This window comes from Leptopilina boulardi, unplaced genomic scaffold (assembly GCF_019393585.1).
Source record: "Leptopilina boulardi isolate dan_hultmark-lab unplaced genomic scaffold, ZJU_Lbou_2.1 LbouV2_112, whole genome shotgun sequence".
Lineage (NCBI taxonomy): Eukaryota > Metazoa > Arthropoda > Insecta > Hymenoptera > Figitidae > Leptopilina > Leptopilina boulardi.
Genome location: NW_026137655.1, coordinates 4,013,654 through 4,029,610, shown reverse-complemented (window position 1 = coordinate 4,029,610; position 15,957 = coordinate 4,013,654). Strand labels below are relative to the sequence as shown.

Sequence of the window (15,957 nt, the reverse complement as noted above, 5' to 3'; positions counted from 1 at the left end):
GTTTTAAATTATTTATAATAATTATTTTTCTTTTCGACAGACAGAGACGAGTGCTCGGAATGGGGTTTTTGTGAGCAACTTTGCGAAAATACTGATGGCTCTTATATATGCAGTTGCGCTCCTGGTTTTGAGTTAACTGGAAAAAATTCTTGTCGAGCATTAAAAACAAGTTCACCACTTGAATTATTATTGGCGCAAGATCGAACAATTTGGCGAATGGAAGCATCAGGTCAGAATCGAAAATTAGTTGCCAACACAACAGGAGCGAGTGGTGTTGATTTTCTCTACAATCGAAATCTTCTCTTTTGGAGTGACACGAAAACAAGGAAAATACATTCACAATCACTAAGTGGAAATCAAGCGAATTCGGACGTAGATATTTCATTGCCAGGATCATGGGTACCAGTAGCAATAGCCGTCGATTGGGTTGGCGAGAAACTCTATGTTGTTGATTCGATAGTGCAAAAAATTGATGTCTTTGAATTGGATGGACGATTTCATGGTATTGCATTAGGATCAAATCTCACTAGTCCTGCGGATATTTCACTCGATCCAACGAGGGGTTTAATGTTTATTGCTGACAGTAAACAAGTTCTAAGGGCCAATATGGATGGTACTAATACGATGGCTATCATTTCGGAAGCTGCGTATCGTGTCACCGGTGTGTCTGCTGATATTATTGCTAAAAGGATTTATTGGTGTGATTCACTATTGGATTACATTGAAACGGCTGATTATATGGGTCGTAATAGAGTTATGATTCTTCGTGGAACTCTAGTTCCAGCTCCGATGAGACTCACTCTGTTTGAGAATAAGGTTTTCTGGACTGACACAACGAAGCAGGCAGTGTTGAGTGTCGAAAAAACTGTCGGCGAATTTTCGATTTTAAATATTTTTAAAGCCAAAGATCCAAAAGCTGTGAAGGCACTTCACGCCTCTGTTCAACCGTCGGTTCCGAATCCTTGCGGAATTAATAACGGTGGCTGTCAGCATATGTGTATCGTCACGGCAGCGGCTGATCGAGATTCAGGATTGGCCTATCGCTGCGCTTGTAACATTGGCTCGAGACTGGCGGACGATCTCCGAAATTGTCAGCTCGTTCGACAATTTCTCATGTACTCACAGCAGAGATTTATCAAAGGTCGTGTTCTCGATCCAGCAATGGAAGGTTTCAGTGACGCAATTTTGCCGGTTGTTTCCAGACGAGCTCGATTTGTCGGTTTGGATTTTGACGCTCGTGATCAGTACATCTATTACAGTGACGTACTTCAAGATGTGATTTATCGAGTTCGCCAAAATGGAACCGGTAGAGAAATTGTGCTCGCCAGTCAAAACGAGGGAGTTGAAGGTTTAGCGGTCGATTGGGCGTCTAAGAATTTGTACTACATTGATTCACGGAAAGGAACTTTGAATGTCCTCAGCACGAGGAATATCACATATCGTCGTACTTTACTCAAACATCTGAAACGACCACGAGCTATTGTAATACATCCAAATCAGGGATTTATCTTCTTTTCGGAATGGGACAGACCGGCGAATATAAGCAGAGCTCGTGCTGATGGATCGAATCTAGTTGTATTCAAAAATCTCACTCTCGGCTGGCCTAATGGTCTCGCCATCGATTTCGGCAAAGATCGACTCTACTGGTGTGATGCGTTACTCGATCATGTACAACATTCCAATTTGGAAGGCACTGACGTGAAAACTGTGAATTCAAGGCTTATTAGACATCCCTTCTCCATTGCCATTTACGAAGATTGGATGTACATCACTGACTGGAGATTGGATGCGATTATTCGATTACACAAGGAAACTGGTGAGAAGGAAGTTGTTCTTGTTCGCGAACCGGACACGAATCGACTCTATGGAGTGAAGGTTTACAGTCCTGATATTCAGAAACCACACACTGATCATCCTTGTACGATAAATAATGGAGGATGTGAAAAACTTTGCTTTGCAGTACCACGAAATAGTAGCTCAAGATTTTTACCCTCACGATTAACGAGAGTTTGCGGTTGTCCTTATGGTGAGAAACTTCGCGATGATGAGATTTCGTGTGTTGAGGATCCTGAAGCCGAACCACCAGTACAGGCTTGTCCAAATACTTGGGATTTTACATGCGCGAATCAACGTTGTGTTCCACAATCCTGGGTGTGCGATGGTGACGACGATTGTTTGGATAACAGCGACGAGATGCAAAATTGCACAAAACCGACTTGCGGCACCAACGAATTCCAATGTAAATCTGGGAAATGTATTCCATTGAATTTCCGTTGTGATGCAGGCAACGATTGCGGTGATTTCAGTGACGAGATTGGTTGTCCTAATGTGACATGCGGTAGTGATCAATTCACATGCAATAATAATCGTTGTATTCCAATTGCTTGGAAATGTGACTCGGAAAATGATTGCGGTGACAGTTCGGACGAGGGTGACTTTTGCGCTGCTAAAACTTGTTCGTATTCACAATTCACGTGTCCACGTTCAGGTCATTGTATACCAAAGTCATGGGTTTGTGATGGCGACAATGATTGTTTCGATGATCAGGACGAGAAGAATTGTCCGCCAATCACGTGTCTCAGCAGTCAATTTGCCTGTGCGGATCAGAAAACGTGTATCAATGTTTCATACAAATGTGACGGTATTGACGATTGCCACGATAGGAGCGATGAAATTGATTGTCCAGCTTTCTCAGGGAATCAATGTAATCCCGAGACACAATTCCAGTGTGTTCGTTCGAAAACTTGTGTACCAAAGAGTTGGTATTGTAACGGTTCACCAGACTGCGATGACAATTCGGATGAGCCTGAGTCATGCTCCGATGTGGGCTGTCAACCAGGATTCTTCAGATGTAATAATCATCGCTGCGTGTTCAAGACTTATATCTGCGATGGAAGAGACGACTGTGGAGATGGATCAGATGAGAGTATTGAATTGCACGCTTGCAAAGCACCCGAATTTAAATGTCCGTCGAATCAGTGGAAGTGTCCGAATAGTACTAAGCAGTGTATCAATATAACTAGTGTTTGCGATGGTAAACCTGATTGTCAGAATTCAGCCGACGAGGGATTCAATTGTATTTTGGCTGAGTGCACACATCAAGATGGACTTTGCACTAATGGTTGTATTCAGACTCCTTTCGGTGCGGAGTGTACTTGTCCACCTGGTGAAGAACTCGGTAGTGATGGATTTACTTGTCAAGATTTGAATGAATGCGATCCACCAGGGAAATGTTCGCAAGTTTGTATCAATACGAAAGGCAGCTACTATTGCAATTGCGTTGATGGCTACGTCTTAGAACGAGATAAACATACTTGTAAGGCATTGAATCACAGTGCAGCGTTTCTTATTATTTCTAATCGTCACACGATTCTAGTTGCTGATCTGCAGGATCAAGCTCTCGAACGTGTGCCAATTAATGTTGAGAATGTTGTTGCGACATCGAGTAACATGCACACGGGCACGATCTTTTGGTCTGACATGAAGTTGAAGAAAATTTCGCGATTAGATCGTAGCAGTGATCCGCAAGATATCATATCGACAGGATTGGATCTAGTCGAGGGGTTGGCGTATGATTGGATTGGACAGAATCTTTATTGGTTGGATTCAAAGTTAAATACGATTGAAGTTTCCAAAGAGACGGGTGCAAATCGTTTGGTTCTTGTCAAGGAGAATATAACGCAGCCGCGTGGAATGTGTTTGGATCCGAGTCCCGGTGCTCGATGGCTCTTCTGGACCGATTGGGGCGAGAATCCACGAATCGAAAGAATTGGCATGGACGGCACTGAGAGATCGATTATAATTAATACGAAAATTTACTGGCCGAACGGATTGGCTCTTGATATTGCCAATAAGAGGGTTTATTTTGCTGACAGTAAACTCGATTTTATCGACAGTTGCCTCTACGATGGAAGTAGTCGAATTCAAGTTCTAGCCGATTCGCATTATTTACTACATCCACATTCGTTGACTCTTTTCGAAGACATCATGTATTGGACTGATCGCCAACTGAATCGAGTTCTATCTGCTCACAAATTTCACGGAATCAATCAAACTGTTGTCTCTCATTTGATTTCACAACCACTTTCGATTCATGTTCATCATCCGGTGCTGCAACCAATCACTACGAATCCTTGCGCGAATGCCTCGTGCTCACATCTCTGTCTTCTTTCACCGAAAGCGCCGAATGGCTACAATTGCAAGTGTATTGTTGGATACAAACTGTTGTCTGATGGCCGCTGCGTGGAGGAGGAAAATGCGTATCTGATGGTACTCCGTGGAACACAGATCATTGACGTTTCATTGGTACCGGGTGACATGAAAACTGGATACATCACTCCTGTGGTTGCCGTTGAGAATGGACGATTTATCGATTATGATAGGACTGATCATATTATTTATTGGCTACAAGGAAAGGATGGTGATGATGAGAATGGTACCATTTACACGACTCCGTACGGAGGTGGAAATAGAACTGAATTCCCAAATCCGAATGGAGACACAGGAATCGTTGGATCACCGTCAACACTCGCGTTCGATTGGCTTGGAAGGAATTTGTTCATTGGTAATAAATACGCTTCGAACATCGAGGCAATTAAAGTCGATGGTCCCATCAGATATAGGAGTATTGTATTGTCAAATGATGGAAAGAACACGAGTGTCGCTAAACCGAGATCAATGTGCGTTGATCCACTTGAAGGTCATGTGTTTTGGGTAGATGAGGGTGGTTTTGGTGTTCCTGTGAAAATTGGCAGGGTCAATATGGACGGAACGAACGCAATGATTCTTCTCTCGAATCTTGATAATCCTGAAGCAATAACAATAGACATACCAAGCAAAACAGTCTATTTCAGTACCTCGAGAGCGATAAGATCAATGGGAACCGATGGTCAAAATCTCCGAACTATTCTCACTGAGATTAACAATTTGATCCTTCCGAAAGCACTTGCCGTCCATGACAATAAACTCTACTATTTGGATCCAAAATACGAAAAAATAGAACGAGTCAATCTACCAAATGGTGATAACCCAACTTTGATCATGAACGGAGAAGTTGATTTGAAGACGCTTACTATTTACAAAAAACGTGCAATTGGCTCACACTCGTGTCTCGTGATTAATGGAGCCTGTGATCAGCTTTGTCTTCCATCAGCCGGTGGAACGAGAGTTTGTGATTGCGGCGTAGGCTATAGAAAAACAGGAGAGCATCGATGTGAACCTTTCAAGACATTTGCAGTCGTCACTCAGCTTGACGTTGTTCGCGGTTACAGTTTGACTGATTCCAAAGAGGCAATGGTTCCAATCGCCGGAATTGGTCATCATATTTTACACGTGGATGTGCATTATGCAAACAATTGGATTTACTGGGCGGAATTTAATCGTGGCTATTGGAATGGAATCTTCCGTGTGCGACCTAATGGTACACAATTGGAACACATTGTGAAAAGTGGCGTTGGATCGAATGGAATACGAGGATTGACAATTGACTGGATCGCTGGCAATGTGTACTTTGCCAATGTCTTTCCACATGATAATTATGTGGAAGTTTGTCGCCTTGATGGAAGCAATCGGAAAGTTTTGGTCAAAACAACGACAGATGCTCCACGAGAACTTGCCGTTAATCCCATCAAGAGAATCCTTTATTGGATTGACTATGGACAATATCCGAGAATTGGAAGAGCAAATTTGGACGGCAGTAATTGGACAACATTAATCACAAGTGGAATCAGCACTCCTCGTGATTTGACAATTGACGTTACCACGAACGACGTCTATTGGGTTGATTCCAAGCGTGATATGATTCAGAAGGTCTCCTATTCAGGCGGTAATCGGGAAATCATTAGACAAAATTTGCCAAATCCAATTGGACTAGCAATTTTCGGTCCTGATATGTATTGGGTAGATCGTAATCTCGATACCGTTTTCAAAGCAAGTAAACTCGCTGGTAACTACAGTCTTCCATCATCAATGAGAACAAATCTTCAGAAATTGAGAGATATCGCAATTTTTGATCAATCCGTTCAACCGATGGACGAGAGTAATCCCTGTGCACGAAATTCCAATGGTGGTTGTGATCAACTCTGTTTTGCTCTTCCACCAGAGAGTCACATGCAAGTCAAGTGCGATTGCGCCACAGGAAGATTGGCATCAGATGGCAAAAGATGTGAAAATGTGGACGAATTCCTTGTCTTTGCCACAAGAACTGAAATTCGTGCTATCAATTTAGATCCAAAATCTACGAACGTTCCATTCAAACCTATTGGTAATTTGACAAATGTCGTTGGTGTTGATTTTGATTATCAGGATAAAAAATTATTCTTCACACAAATTCGACCCTGGGCGATGATTGCCTGGCTCAATTCAGACAATCCATCATCGATGAAGCCCGAGAAGATCATCAGTAAAGGCATCAATCCCGAGGGAATCTCTTACGATTGGACACAGAGAAAGGTCTACTGGACCGACTCGTCAAATAATAGTATCTACGCAATGAATATCGATGGTAAGGATTTGGTGATGATTGCGAGAGTCGATCGACCGAGGGCAATTGTCGTTGATCCTTGTAATGGATCATTGTACTTTACCGATTGGGGACGTTTCGGTACATCGGGCAAAATCTTTAGAACAAGCATGGCGGGATCTTTGAAGAAAGCCATCATTGACAAGGATCTTTCGCAACCGAGTGGACTTGCAATTGATTATGAGGAGAGAATGCTCTACTGGACCGATGCTGTTCGCGAGAAAATCGAGAGATCTGATCTCAATGGTAAAAATCGTCAAGTTCTTATCGCGGCTACAATTTATCCATTTGCAATCACAGTGTTCAGAGAACACATCTATTGGACTGATCTTCAACTCCGAGGGGTTTATCGTGCCGAAAAGAATACGGGAGCAAACAAAGTGGAATTAGTCAAGCGCCTTGAAGATTCTCCCCGAGATCTTCATATTTACTCCCCCGGTAGGCAGCAATGTAAAGTGAATCCTTGCAACATCAATAACGGAGGCTGTGATCAATCCTGTCATCCAGGTCCGAGCGGCGTTGCTGAATGCAAATGTGACGACAATAGCCGTCTAGTCAATGAGGACAGAATGTGTGTTTCGAAGAATGTCACCTGTGATGGTAATAAATTCGCCTGCAGAAATGGTCGATGCATCTCGAGAATGTGGGCCTGTGATGGTGACAATGATTGTGGTGATGGCTCTGATGAAGATACGAATTATTGTTCCTATCATTCTTGCAGTCCCAATGAATTCCGATGCAACAATGGTCGTTGTATCTTTAAATCGTGGAAATGTGATCACGAGAATGATTGTCGTGATGGTAGCGACGAGGAGGGTTGCGTCTATCCTCCATGCGCTGCTGGCGAGTTCACTTGTGCCAATTATCGTTGCATTCCACAATCGCAAGTTTGCAATGGTGTTAACGATTGCAAGGATAATGTCACATCCGACGAGACACACGAACGTTGTCCAAGGAACACCACTTGTCCGGCTAATCATTTGAAATGCGAGAAGACAAATATTTGCGTGGAGCCTTACTGGCTCTGCGATGGTGACAATGATTGCGGCGATAACAGTGACGAGAATCCACTTCATTGCGCTCAAAGAACATGTCCACCAAACAGTTTCCGCTGTCCGAATCATCGATGCATTCCTGCTACTTGGTACTGCGACGGGGATGACGATTGCCTCGATGGTAGTGATGAACCACCGGGTTACTGTCAGTCCGAGGGAAGAACATGTTTCGGTGATCTTTTCACCTGCGACAATGGGAATTGCATTCCGCGAATCTATATCTGCGATGGTGATAATGATTGTCTGGATAATTCCGATGAAGATGAGAGACATCAGTGTAATGATCGGAAATGCGACGAGGAAACTGAGTTCACTTGCACGGCGAATAAACTCTGGAATCGTGCACAGTGCATTCCGAAAAAGTGGTTGTGCGACGGTGATCCTGATTGTGTAGACGGTGCTGATGAGAATGTAACCCTGCATCATTGCCCAGCACCGACACCTTGTTCAGAGAATCAATTCGCCTGCACAAACGGTCGGTGTCTCAATAGAAGTTGGCTCTGTGATCATGACAATGATTGCGGTGATGGTAGCGATGAGGGTAAGTTCTGTCACAATCGATACAAGACATGTACGGAAAATGAATTCACTTGTCAGAATTTCAAATGTATCAGAAAACAGTTCCATTGCGACGGTCAAGATGATTGTGGTGATTATTCGGATGAAGTTAATTGTCCATCGAAGAAGAAGAACAGCACGTGTCCGAATCCTGGAGAGTTTATGTGTGCAAATGGAAATTGTATTGATCAACAACTGGTTTGTAATAAGGAACCGGATTGCGCTGATGAAAGTGATGAGCCAGCTCACTGTAATGTTGATGAATGCGCTCGAGTTGAATTGAATCAATGTGGACATCGTTGTGTTGACACTCCGACGAGTTACTATTGTGAATGTAATCCTGGTTATAAACTTTTGGATGATGGAAAAGCTTGTGCTGACATTGATGAATGTATCGAGACACCTCAGGTTTGCAGTCAACAGTGTGAGAATACACCTGGTCATTTTTACTGCAAGTGCAATGAGAAATATTATGAGCGTGCGGCTGATGAACACACGTGCAAGCGACGAGATAAAATTCCACCGTGGGTTATTTTTACAAACAAATATTATGTGAGAAATATGTCAGCGGACGCGAAACAATATGCACTGATGCATCAGGATTTGGTTAATGTCGTCGCACTTGATGCTGATTATGCCGAGGAAATGTTATACTTCTGTGATGTGACTGCTAAGACAATTTATCGTGCACCAATCGCTGGTGGTGAGAGACAGGCAATCATTCGCCATGATAGTCTTGGTTTGGAGGGAATTGCGATCGATTGGGTTGGAAGAAAGCTTTATTGGCTGGATAGACACGCGAAGCATTTGGATGTTGCCGAATTGAATGGAACAAATAGAAAGACTCTACTTAGTGGAATTTCGGATCCAAGAGCTATTGTTGTTCATCCGGGTACTGGACATTTGTATTTCACGTCTTGGCATCTTCAGGCGTATATTGGAAGAGTGGGAATGGATGGAAGTAACTTAAAACAGATTCTCAATTGGGAGGATGATATCGCTTGGCCGAATGCTTTAACAATTGACTATTTTACCGATCGAATATTCTGGGCTGATGCTCATCTTGATTACATTGCTTTTGCCGATTTGGAGGGCAAAAATCGACGAATTGTACTTTCTGGAGCTAAAGTTCCACATGTTTTTGCGATGACTGTCTTTGATGATCACATCTATTGGACCGATTGGAACTTGAAGGCTATCAGCAAGGCTGACAAATTCTCAGGTGCTCAAATTACACTTTTGAGAAATACGACTCATAGACCTTATGATATTCATGTGTATCATCCGTTACGTCAACTTCCCTATCCAAATCCTTGTGCGCAAAATAATGGCGGCTGTTCGCATTTGTGTTTAATTTCTCCTCCAGCAAGTTCATATTTATTGGAAGGCTACGGTCGTCCTGGAATGACATCGTTCAAATGTATGTGTCCCAATCAGTTTATTTTGGATAAAGATAATAAAACCTGCATTGCGAATTGTACGACTGGTCAACATCGATGTGGCGCACCTGATGAGAAATGCATACCTTGGTTCTGGAAGTAAGTTTTAGCAAATTAGTTATTTTTTTAATTAAAATAATTATTATTTTAATAATGGTTTACTTTTTAAAATCTATATTAAGCTTCAAACTAATTACTGGTTTTCTTGCAGATGTGACGGTGAAAAAGATTGTAAAGATGGTACAGATGAGAGCAGTTGTCCAGCGAGAACTTGTCGAGCTGGAGTATTTCAGTGTGCGAATGGAAATTGTGTTCCGAGTAACAGCGTTTGCGATGGTATCGACGATTGTAAAGATAACAGCGATGAAGGCAATTGCTCATTGGAATGTTCCGCTTTGGAGTTCAAATGTAAATCAAGTGGACGCTGCATTCACGAATCTTGGAAGTGTGACGGTGACGCTGATTGTAAAGACGGAAGTGATGAAGATCCAGCAATTTGTCGTAAGTACAAACTTTACAATCTGAAAGTTCCGAATAACTACATAAATTTCCTTGAAATTTTAAATAAGTAAAAACAATTTTTGTCATAAATTCCATGCGTTAATTTAATGTTTTGTGACATTACAGACAATAGAACGTGTGATCCGAACACTGAATTCAGTTGCAAGAATGGCAAATGTATACCGAAATTATGGATGTGCGATTTCGATAATGACTGTGGTGACGATAGCGATGAACCTGCATTCATGTGTCGACAGAGAAATTGTACAACAGGATGGCAACGTTGTCCAGGTCAAGCGAATTATCGTTGCATTCCCAAATGGCTATTTTGTGATGGTAAAGACGATTGTCGTGACAATTCGGACGAAAAGCCAGAAAGTTGTCCCGCTTGTGACAACAATACGGACTTTAAATGCGCAAACAATCGATGCGTTCCCAAGCAATGGCTGTGCGATTTTGCTGACGATTGCGGCGATGGCAGTGACGAGGCTGAGGCAATTTGCAAGGACAAATATCGTAAATGTTCTGAATCAGAATTTCAGTGCAAAAACGGCAAGTGTATTGCTTCTAGGTGGCGATGTGATCACGAAGACGATTGCGGTGACTCGAGCGATGAACGAGATTGTCAGAATTTCAAGTGCAAGGTACTCAAAATTTAAATTCTTACAAATCATTGAAATGGAAGTAATAAAATTATTTAAATTTAACGAAATAAAATTTCTTTTACAGAATGACACGTATCAATGCAACAGTGGCCACTGTATTGCATCTTATTTACGATGCGATGGCGCAAGAGATTGTCACGACTTCAGTGATGAAATTGGATGTCCCGCAAGATATCCTGGTGGAAAATACTGTCCACAAACACACTTCCAATGCGATAATAATCTCTGCATTTCACTTAATGACAGATGTGATGGAACTGACGATTGCGGTGACGGCTCCGACGAAAGTATTAGCATGTGTGGTAAGTTATTTCGTTTGTTAATTTACAAATTTTTTAATCTATTAATTAATAATTATAATTATTTTTAAGTAATTATTAAACAACCATTAGTTAATTATTTATTTTAATTAATTTTTAAAAAAACAGACAAGTTTTCATCATCTCTTTTCTATTATAGCAACGTTCCCGTGCGATCCGATACGAAGATTCTTATGTGCCAATCATAAATGTATTCCCAAGTATCAACTTTGTGATGGCGTTGACAATTGTGGAGACGGTTCGGATGAAAATAACATGACTATGTGCGCGGCCAGGATTCGAACTTGTGATCCAATTTCGGAGTATCAGTGCGCCAACAAACATTGTATCGACCGTTTGAGAGTTTGCGATTTGACTGACGATTGTGGAGACAAATCTGATGAATTGGGATGTCGTAAGTTATTTATTTCCTATGTCTCATAAAAATCAATCATCAAATTATCCATTTATATTTATTTGATATTTACTATTAATAATTTTTTGTAGATGTAAACAAACAATGCTCGGATCATGATAGAGGCGGTTGTTCGCACTATTGTCAAAATATCACTGACAATCGATACATATGTGCCTGTTATCCTGGGTATATCATTTCAAAATTGAATAATAAGCATTGTGAGGACATTAACGAGTGTTTAGAAGGTACACATCAATGTTCGCAATTGTGCACAAATCTTAATGGAACTCACGCTTGCTCGTGTCGTCAAGGATTCAAACTCTCGGATAATATCAGTGGAGTGTGTCGTGCAGAGGAAGTCAATGCATTGGTAATTTATGCAAATGGCCCTGAAATTCGGGCACTCGATATCCATAAACGCGACGAAATACCCGTAATAACGAATGAGAAACGTGTAAGTGCCATTGATTTTGATCCACGAAAAGAATATGTCTATTGGATCGATGGACATGATAATCGAATTAAACGTTCATTCATGATTCACGCAAATAATGGCGACGCTAAAATTGGATTTGCCCAAGACCTTAATATTCAGTGTAAGTTCTTCATAGTTCAATCTATCCAATTACCGCCTATCTTTTTCTCTATCACTCTTATATTTCATAGTTTAGATATTTTTAAAGTATATAATATATTTTAATTTGTATATTTTAGCACACAATTATAGAGCAACAAGTCTGGCAATTGATTGGGTGGCTGAGAATCTCTATTGGACGGAAGTCGACGAGACGAGTTCGCGTCTTGAAGGACGAGTTGTTGTGGCAAAATCTGATGGAAGATATCGACGTAGTATCGCTCAAGTGGAAGAACCAACTGCTGTTGTTGTTGATCCTCAGTTAGGAATTTTAGTTTGGGCTGACGCTGGTTCATTATCGAAAATTGAGGGCGCCTGGATGGATGGCAGTAAACGGAGAGTTTTAGTGTCCGATCGACTGGGAAGACCGTCAGCGCTTGCTATTGATTATGCAATGGATCACACACTTTATTGGGCCGACAGTAAATTAAATACCATTGAATCGATTCGATTGTATGGTGCCAACCGACGTGTGATATTAAAAGGCGCAATGTTGAAGCGTCCGGTGTCAATCGATGTGTTTGAGAATATTTTATATTGGACAACGAGAAATAGTGGCGAACTGATTAGACAGGATAAATTTGGACGTGGTGTTCCACATACAGTGAAAGCGAATTTGGAAACTACTGGTGGCGCAAAAATTTATCATCGACTCAGATACAATACAACATTGATTGATCCATGTGTCTCATCGGGATGTACTCATCTTTGTGTGGCAATTCATGGTGGACATAGATGTCTTTGTCCGGAAAATAGTCGACCAAGAGAAGCGCACACGAGTCAAATACATTGTGACGCTACAGAGGAGAGACCAAAACCAGCGCCGAGAATTTGTCAATGTCAGAACGGTGGTTTCTGCTCGGAAGCTGAAAATAATGAATTGATATGCGAGTGCCAAAATGATTATCAAGGCCAGTATTGCGAGGTGCTTCCGGCTTCGACGCGATCTGGAAGTTCCACTGCCGCCATTGTTGTTCCTATCGTTGTTTCTATCTTGGTGTTGCTTGGTGCCGCTGCCGTTATTCTCGTTCTCAAGAAACGGCCGTTGTAAGTAGATTTATATTTTATTTTCTACCTATTTATTTGTAATTTATTTAAATTAGAGAAATATAATGTGGTCCATTTTTGTAGTGGTAAACCAGGTGGACTTGCCAGTCTAACCGGTGCTCAAAGCGTCTCCTTCAGACAAGGAAGTAATGTCGAGTTTGGCGGATCATCGACAGAGCGAATGGTATAATTTTTTACTAAAATTAATTTCTTTTTAATATTTTATTCGTATAAATACTAATAATAGAAATGATTAAGTAATGATTGATTACAAAATTCAATTTAACTGGAAATGTTTATATTTTAAAAAATAAATATTTAAAATAATTATTTATGTGGTAAATATCATGTTTTTTTAAATTAGGAGCCACTCGACGTAGAATACAACCTTACTGAAGTAAACACCAAAAACAGAGACTTTAGTAATCCAATGTACGACGCTGTAAATTTGGAAACTGGTAATACTAATGGAACCAGTGGCAGCGGTATTTACGAAGTTCCTGCGGAAATGAAACCTTCCAGTATACAACACAAAGAAGCACCGCAACTTCACTTTAAGAGACGCGAGTTAGATCCAACGCCCATCGATTCGGGTAAAGACACTCAACAATTAGTGGAAGAGGACAAGTCAGAGTGTTAGTTTAAAAAAGTACTTTTCCATCAATTACTATTGTGCCTTTGATCTTGAATTTATCAACGTGCACTCAAAAAAACCAATTAAAAAAATGAAAAGAAAAGAAAAAAGAAGAGAATACTCGAGAACTCTAGTAAGTGAAGTTGCTTGAATTTTGAAAAGCAATTGTGATTGTAATCGCTTTTAAATGAGTTTTAGAGCGAATGGTGAACGTTTTAAATAAGTTTTTTATACAAAAGATTTTAAATAATGTTTTTTCTTTTAATTTTTACGTTTTTAATCAAAGTTTTTATTCAAATAAACGGATCAACGTGAGAATTTAGAATTTTTTTCTCATTATAAAGTGTCATAAAAAATACCCTTGTTGGTACCGTTTTTTGTAATTTCGAAATCATTCAAAACTCGGATAAATCTGACATTTAATCTATAAAAGTGCTTTTTTATTTCGTTACATACTTATATAATATTTTACATAATAGATTAAAGTTTTTTAAGCATTTCATTCTAAAGTACTACACATTAGAAAAGAAAAGAAAAGAAAAAAAAACGAAAAATTGTTCAATAAAATTGACAATGAAATGGCAGATTTTCCCGAGAGAAATGAAAATTGTCTTATAATATAAAGAGGACCAGACAATTTTTATTTAATAATTATAATTATAATAAGATGTAAAGGTAACGATAATGATAATTACCGTTGTAGAAAAAAAGCTCGAGATCAGACTGCAATAGGCAGAGAACGATCGTGTCATTTTTTAGGTGTGATTTGTAAGTCTTGTACATAAAAAAACGTAATAATAAAAAAAAGCGCAACACATTCCATTTACACTCAACGTTCTTGATTCAAGAATCATAAAGGGTGTAGTGATAGCGTATAATGGCGTGAAAGTGTTTATTTACAACGAGGGTACACATGTAAGTAGATGCAAATATACACGGGAACATAAATTTGTATTTTTTAACAAGTATTTTTGTATGAAAGACGAGGGAGAATTGATATTAAGAGAGTTTTTGATCCATTGACAAAATTTCAAAATAAACATTTTTTTCAGAATATTATAAAAAAAGATTTAGAATAAATTTCTGCATATTTAATCTGAAAAAATTAGTTATTAAAATTATTTTAAAAATTTAATTGAACTCTAAATTAATTACTGTTAATTTAAATTAAAATTTTTAAAATAATAATCAATTATTTAATTTTTAAATATTTTGTTTTTACTGAAAGTTTGAGATAATGTCATAGGATTAAAAATTCTTTTAAAAAAATAGTGACCAATCAGGAACAGATAAATAGACACGTTGTTTATTTTATTTTTTTTTATATATAAATGGTGAATGAATTTTGTCATCGCGCGATTTGTTAAAAATCTTTATTATAAATGTTAAACTGGACGATTGGTTACGTTATATAAATAAATGTTTTTTTTTTAATATAGAATACGCTCAGAATATTATTGATCGGCCACGTAAAGATTATTGTACATTTTCTTTTATTAAGTAATATCAGGTGCCTCGGCGAATTGTTCGATAAACAAATGATTGTTTAGGTTTATTTTGATTGTTATATTAACATCACAATATGATAGAAGTCAATGAAAAAAAAATGTAAATTTATTAACTGCTGAAATTAATTCTTTAAAAAAATATATTTTTTTGAATATTAAAAAGGAGCTTGAAAACATAATATAATGAGAACGATGCGCTGTTGTACCTTATGCACAAATAATTATATAAATACTTGTTGATGAATTTCTTGTTAAAATTGACTTCGATCTGGGCAGGGATCCAGAGTATTCAATTAATATAATAATTATAATATATCAGTATTTTGTGAGTTGACAAAATAATAATTGTTAATATATTGTGCAAATATTGATACCGTCCAAGAATATATTTTTAAGGATAACAAATAAGTTTTCCCTGTACCCATATCGACCAGAGAAACACGATTACAAGAGATGTACATATACTATACGTATAATTAAACAAACAAAACAAAACAAATATACAAAGAGAAAGAGAATATAATTATATTAAAAGTGTATGTATATTCAGACTTATATTTTAATGACAGATAAAACTTATTTATATGACTGAATTATTATTACTTTTATTGTCTTTTAATGTTTAAAAATCTATTTGAAGGATTTAAAATATAAATATATAAGTATATAAAATAGTAAT

At 38.9% G+C, this 15,957-nt stretch overlaps 1 protein-coding gene across 2 annotated transcripts in view; it reads left to right on the top strand.

The window, feature by feature from the left end:
* Nucleotides 1–15,871, top strand: part of LOC127277894 (low-density lipoprotein receptor-related protein 2) — a 51,731-nt gene extending 35,860 nt beyond the window's left edge. For both annotated transcript variants that reach the window (XM_051299339.1, XM_051299330.1), the window contains exons 7-15: nucleotides 41–9,671; nucleotides 9,784–10,073; nucleotides 10,200–10,717; nucleotides 10,803–11,040; nucleotides 11,198–11,452; nucleotides 11,545–12,051; nucleotides 12,170–13,136; nucleotides 13,221–13,320; nucleotides 13,501–15,871. In XM_051299339.1, coding sequence (XP_051155296.1) covers nucleotides 41–9,671; nucleotides 9,784–10,073; nucleotides 10,200–10,717; nucleotides 10,803–11,040; nucleotides 11,198–11,452; nucleotides 11,545–12,051; nucleotides 12,170–13,136; nucleotides 13,221–13,320; nucleotides 13,501–13,776 — 12,782 coding nt within the window. In that variant the 3' untranslated portion in view covers nucleotides 13,777–15,871. The remainder of the gene's footprint in view (nucleotides 1–40; nucleotides 9,672–9,783; nucleotides 10,074–10,199; nucleotides 10,718–10,802; nucleotides 11,041–11,197; nucleotides 11,453–11,544; nucleotides 12,052–12,169; nucleotides 13,137–13,220; nucleotides 13,321–13,500) is intronic.
* The last annotated feature ends 86 nt before the right edge of the window (nucleotides 15,872–15,957 follow it).